Below are 6,376 nucleotides of genomic sequence, written 5' to 3' on the forward strand. Positions count from 1 at the left end.
TCTTAAGCGACTTGTGTGTGTTTCGTAAAATATGCTTTATTTTAAAATTAGGGCTTCCTGTTGCAGCTGTTCCAGGAGCTCTGAGTCCTCTGGCTATTCCAAATGCTGCTGCTGCAGCTGCAGCTGCTGCTGCTGGCCGTGTGGGAATGCCTGGAGTCTCAGCCGGTGGCAATACAGTTCTCTTGGTTAGCAATTTAAATGAAGAGGTCAGTGAAATAATTTGACTCTTTTTTTCCTTTTTACCCATATGTCATTGGTCATCATTTTATTTCTTTGATTTTGGTCTCTTATATTTGGATTTTAAGCTCATAGTATGTTTGCTGTTATATTTTATTATCTTACTACTCCCCCAAAGTTAATTTTGAAGTTATCCTTGTTAAATACTTTCATTTTCCAAGGTAGCTAATGACTTAAAATGTCCTTTCATAGTTGGCTACCTATATTTTCTTAAATATGATAACTACTGCATGTTTGACATTTGAATTGAAATACTTTTTGTTTTATTTTGCAATTACGATCATTTAAACTTAGAATTCCTGTTTTGTTTCTTCTAATTGTTTGCTGCTTCATTCCATGCTTGTATCTCACATTGTAAGGTCTTAATTTACGTGAACTACTCTAACACGTTTTTCTTTAAAGGTTCTCCCAAAGATCTTGACGAAGCACTCTTCCAGTCTCTCTTAGTAATTTTTTTCATTGCAGTTTCTCATTTGTCTAAAAGTAATAAGGAAAAATTGACAGAGCACTTTCACCTTAACTGTATCTTTCTCGCTAACTTTGAAATCTAAAGGAGTTTGTTTAGTTATGCATCTTTACCGTCCTTTACTTTTATTTTGATGGCTGTGAAAGCTGGTATGAAATGTGGGAAGTTTGTTTCAGTCTAGCTGTTCCATTTTTAACTGGCCTCTGTCACTATAAATCATTAAGCTTATTTTATCATCTGGTACTATTTTGTCATCCACAGTCTTGCATGCTAAAATGTTGTAGGTCAGAGTGCCATTTGGAAAGATTTTGTGCCTGCATTTCATAACCAGCCATGCTTACGCAGTTGAAGTTTAAATTTCAAAATTTCTATTGCATGCTTTTTTATTTATTTTCGTGTTGAGATGAAATGCTGTAGTTTACTCTCGATATGAATGTACTTTACCCATATTTGTCTTGGGTGACTACATTTTACTCAGTTTTTCTTGTACAGTACATAAACCAACCATTTTCTGACCAAATTCCTGCATTTCCTATGTACTGACCTATATTTTATTTTTTTTGTTCCCCACTTATTTTTTTTTTCTTCTGCATTGCTGTTTCCCCCTCCCCATTTCATCCTTTTCCCTTTGTGTTCAACTTCCCTTTCCTTGTCTTTACCCAAATTCCCATGCCCCTTCCCGTTTTACCCTTTTCTCCTCGTCTTTGTCTGTGTCCCCTGTCTTCATTCCCTATGTTCATGCTTCTGTGCTTGAACAAAATGTTCCTCGGACCAACTTGCCCCAATTAACCGCCTTGAAACCATGATCCATGACCACCTCACCATTCTGCGGGAACCACCCTTCGTTATGGATGATCTGTTCATCTCCGCTCTTCCTCGACTCTTCTCTCTTCTTGTCTTACGCTGCTTGCTCTTCTCTCCTTCTAAAGATGGTTACGCCCCAAAGTCTGTTTACCCTCTTCGGTATGTTATTGTTAGCACTATACTTTTATTATTGATTTGATTTTTGTTCTGTTTTGGTTTGTTTTTCTTTTTGTTGGTTTTGTTTTGTTTCACCTTAATTCTTATTTGTAGCTAGCACTTTGGCTTAAAATTGAGTAGTAAATCTTTTGCTGTTTTTCTTTTGCTGTTTAAAACTCTCCATAGACACAGATTTTCTTTTAATGCATGCTAATATATTTTGCATGGTCTTTAATTTAATATCATTCGCATAGCTTTGAGGGTTTATCAGAAATTCTTTTCAAAACTCACTATTCAAAATCTTTATCTCCTTTATTCATTTGTGAGAGTGTTGAGTTGGAGCGAGTGATCTTGTTGCTGTCTGAGTGTTCCATTGGTATGTGAAAATATGTAACTTAGCTAACTGGCTTTAAAATAAACTTTTTCTTTTGGGTTACCTTTGACTTTGAAAAGGTGTTTATGGTGATGTGCAGCGTGTGAAGATTTTATACAATAAGAAAGACAGTGCTCTTATACAGATGGCTGATGGAAACCAGTCGCAGCTGGGTAAGATTAGATTTCTATTTTTATTCCCAAAAAATTAAGCTGTGTAAAACTGAAGATGTTTACATCTGAAAGTTCTTGTATGTTAGTTCCCGACAAGATCTGAAATCATATTTCATCCATGTGTATTCCAAAAGCCTGATGGTGTAGGATAACTCAAAAGTTGAAACTGGCTTTCTAAATACTCACATACTCTGCAGACCAAGCTTTTGCTTAGTCTTCTGCACACCAACTATTTGATTTTTCTTGTTTGAAGGGCTATGTACAGTGTATCACATGCTGCTCAAAGGTAATACTACATTGAGAAACCTGTTGTCTCTTTCAGCTATGAGCCATCTTAATGGACAGAAAATGTATGGGAAGATAATCCGTGTTACCCTTTCTAAACATCAGACAGTTCAACTACCTCGAGAGGGTCTCGATGATCAAGGGCTGACTAAAGATTTTGGTAATTCACCTCTGCATCGTTTCAAGAAACCTGGTTCAAAAAACTTCCAGAATATATTCCCTCCATCTGCAACGCTTCATCTATCCAATATTCCGTAAGTCTGGCCTGTTAGGAAGCCTGTAGTATTTTTTGTTAATCATAACACAGTGAATTAATTTGTTTTCTGATTATGCTTGTTTTTTGTCTGTAGACCATCGGTAGCAGAAGAGGATTTACGCACACTGTTTACTAACACTGGAGGCACTGTGAAAGCATTTAAATTTTTTCAGTAAGTAATTTTTCTGTGCGTAGTTTTAACAGAAAACAGGCTAATTGTGTTTTTTTCAGTGTGTCTTAAGGAAAGGTGCTTAGAGTATAGCAAACATTAGGAACAGCTCTTGTAGTGTTTGAGTTCCTAATGCCATTATTTTGTTTCAGAAGAGATCACAAGATGGCACTTCTTCAGATGTCAACAGTAGAAGAAGCTATTCAGGCTTTGATTGATCTTCACAATTACAATCTTGGAGAAAATCACCATCTGAGAGTTTCTTTCTCTAAGTCAACTATTTAAAAAGGCAGATTGAAAATGAGGGTGTATTGCATTGTTTGGTGTTGTCACCTATTGACTGTTCCGGAGAGCGGGGACCAGAGTTTGTCTTCTATTTTTGGATTTTCTTTCTGTTTCCATGCTGTTATCATTCCTTGGTTGTTTAAAAAATACGAAAAAGTTTAAGAGCAGTGATACTAACTGCTGTTGTCCAACTGTTGTTTAGATAAACCATCACTTTGTTTAAAAGATTTCGAGTTAATACCACAGTTTCTCAACTTAGTTGACATACGTGCCTTATAAAGGAAAGCTAGTACTGCTGGAATTGCGTAACTAGTGAAAACGAATTTGGTTGTGTGGGGCACATTGTTACATGATAATTTGAATATGTTTAGGCAGGGGTGTGTAAAAAGGTTAAGCTTTTGTTTCTCCTGCTTGGAATTAATTTCTTTATCTGCTAGCTTGTCACTTAATTTTCTTTTTATTTGGTAAGATACATTGTACTGAAAGAGTAAAACATTGCTATTTGATTTTGCTACTTTTTGCTTTATGCTTCTTTTTTTTTTTAAAGAAAAAAAAAACAAAAACGGCCTTTTGTATTTTATGATTCTGGTCTAGATTCAGTTATGAATGTAGGCATTTGTTAAAATTACCAAGGTACGGAATATTAATTTCTTAAAGGACAAGAATTGACTTCTGTGACTTTGAGCCCTAAGTGGAAAGCATTGTGGAATCTTAACCTTTTTGTACACACTCTTGTGGGATGTATCATATAAATGTCAGCACTGAGTAATGTCTTGTTTGTGGCTGAATATTTTTCGTAGATGTTTTTGAAGTTGACATGACTTATGTGCATTTAAATATATATTGCCATCTTTAGTTTGTAATTAAGATATGGAATATGGTTGTGGATTTCTGAGCATGTACAGACTGGTCAAGCTAGTTCAGGAAATGGTGCATGTATTTTTCAATGATAAAGAGAGTTTGCTGCAAACAAACACTTGCAGGAAATTTTGTGGCAGTTTTTTAAAACTGACAACCAGGTGGGACCAAAGTTTATGTGCCTTTAGTCTTAATTTACCTTGCATTGTAATATTCAGTTTTAATAAATCTCTTCAAAATATTTTATATTTAGAAATTAATCTGACTTTACTATAAACATGGCTCAGAATCTACAGATCCAGTTAATTTGAAAGCAGTTCTCTGTCAGTCTGAACTGTTACCTTGATTCTGTTTAAATGACCAATACTTTTTGAAATTGATGTACTTAGTTTCAAGATTCATAGATTCTGTTATCTATGTAGAGAAAATGGTCATGTATATTTTCTATTAGTTGAGTTTTTACATCTTTAGAATTGTAAAATTCAGTATAGTTTGAAAGTGGCACAATTAAAAATTAATTTTCTAACAAAGTTGGGAGGTTTGATGGTTGTTTAATTTCATTTTGTGTGTACTCTGCTTACCTCTGTAGCATGCTCAATAAACACTTCTGTAGCTCTGTATTCACCTTTTCTGTCTTTCTCTGCTGCTTTCTCTCTCCTCCTCCTCCTCCTCCTCTTTGTTTTTCACTTCTACTGTGCTTCTAAATTCATGTTTATTCTCTGCCAGGGTGGGAAAAGCATAATAATTACTAAAGATAATGTTATGGCTTTTAGCCATAAATCTGATGCTGTGAAAAATACCAGATCTTTCAGAAAGATAGCGACCCTTTTGCAGGCATATGCAAACAAATTAAACATTTCCCACCCTGTTGTAACCTATTGCTTTAAAGACATAACTTTTATTGTAGTTTGTTAGCTTTCTCTTTCTATCTTTTTAGTTTTTTAAGCAGATGTATGCACTAATAGGTCTCAGGTTCGCCATGCTCTCTTGCTGCAGTTTCATTTTTCATTTTTTGTCTGCTAAAAATTTTCTACTAATCATACAATATACTCATGGGTTGAAATAACAAGGTTGTTAGCTTAGTGGACCATGCGTTTCTAGATCAGGTTATTTCAACTTTTTAGAGGTGTGGGTTCAAGTGAATGTTAAAGCAGATTGGGCACTTTTAATAGTGTTTCAATGTGCTGTTTTGGATTGATTGTCATAGTGTGTGTGTGTGCTCCATGTGGTTGTTTTCTTCAATTAAAAATAGGGTTCAAATTTTTGCACAGCCCCTATTAAGAGTGCATGTGCAATCTGGAAGCGTTATGGCAGCAAAAAGCTATTACAGTCTTCAATTCAAAGCATTTTTTCTGTCACTTCTCCAATACAACTGCTGTAGATTTATTGATATCCAGTTACTTTGACCCCTTGCCTGGCTTTTGGGTTGGCTTTGAAATCAATAAATAGCTCTCAGCTATTTAAAAGTCATGGTATAGCAAAGGGGGCCTTCATTAGTTTTCACTGTGTGAAACAGAATGTATTAAGCTCTACCTGCCTTATCAGGAATATACCCAGGTTCTGAATTATATTTCAGAAATCACAGTGATCACCTAGTCTGAAATACTGGTAGAATCAGGTTTGTCCATAAACGAAGCTTCTGAATCAAAATGTTATACTGAGACTGAAACTCCTGAAGACGTGGGTGCGAATATCTCACAGCTGTCTTGAGCTGTAGTTGTGGAACTCACGGAGCTGCTGTCTCAGGCTTTTCATCTGTACAGTATGTTGCTACAAGTGCTAAAATGTTTCATATTTCAGAGCACGGTCACATGCTTCAAGTAGAAATACGATCTGAATCTTAGTATTCTGTGGATACTCTGAAACATCTGTCTGCAGTGCTTGTGTGTTTACAAATACAGGGTTGTGTTTTCATTTTGTTTCCTTCTTTTTATAGTTATTTCCTTAAAATAGATTTCTGTACTCCTTAGATTACAAAGTAATGTGACAAAGGTCTCAAGAAAGAGAACAGATGTTGAATTTGATTTATATAAATTCAATAGTGTTTATTTTTTCATTTATATTTTTATTTCCATCAAAATTTGTTATGTGAAAAATTGAAAGCAATTATTGTCATAAGAAATATCTAAGAGAGTTTTTTATGAATTCAGTGAATAAAACCACCGTTTCTTTGTTGATACCTCATCCTTAAGGACATCTTTAAATATCTTCAGAAATACAGGTTTTATATCCTAACTTTCCAAAGCATGTTGGTTCATTTTGTATGTTAATTTGTACATTTTTGTTGTAAAATATATATATATATATACACACG

General features: G+C 34.8%; 1 protein-coding gene across 6 annotated transcripts in view; it reads left to right on the top strand.

The window, feature by feature from the left end:
- The window catches only part of PTBP2 (polypyrimidine tract binding protein 2), a 41,954-nt gene extending 37,267 nt beyond the window's left edge, over positions 1–4,687 (top strand). For 2 of the 6 annotated variants that reach the window (XM_072342930.1, XM_072342925.1), the window contains 6 exons: positions 52–206; positions 1,633–1,666; positions 2,117–2,209; positions 2,532–2,748; positions 2,845–2,922; positions 3,072–4,687. In XM_072342930.1, the coding sequence (XP_072199031.1) occupies positions 52–206; positions 1,633–1,666; positions 2,117–2,209; positions 2,532–2,748; positions 2,845–2,922; positions 3,072–3,204 (710 nt within the window). In that variant the 3' untranslated portion in view covers positions 3,205–4,687. The remainder of the gene's footprint in view (positions 1–51; positions 207–1,632; positions 1,667–2,116; positions 2,210–2,531; positions 2,749–2,844; positions 2,923–3,071) is intronic. The other 4 variants (XM_072342931.1, XM_072342929.1, XM_072342926.1 and 1 more) reach the window with 3 other exon arrangements.
- The last annotated feature ends 1,689 nt before the right edge of the window (positions 4,688–6,376 follow it).

The sequence above is a fragment of the Excalfactoria chinensis genome, chromosome 8 (genome assembly GCF_039878825.1).
Source record: "Excalfactoria chinensis isolate bCotChi1 chromosome 8, bCotChi1.hap2, whole genome shotgun sequence".
In the NCBI taxonomy this organism is placed as follows: domain Eukaryota; kingdom Metazoa; phylum Chordata; class Aves; order Galliformes; family Phasianidae; genus Excalfactoria; species Excalfactoria chinensis.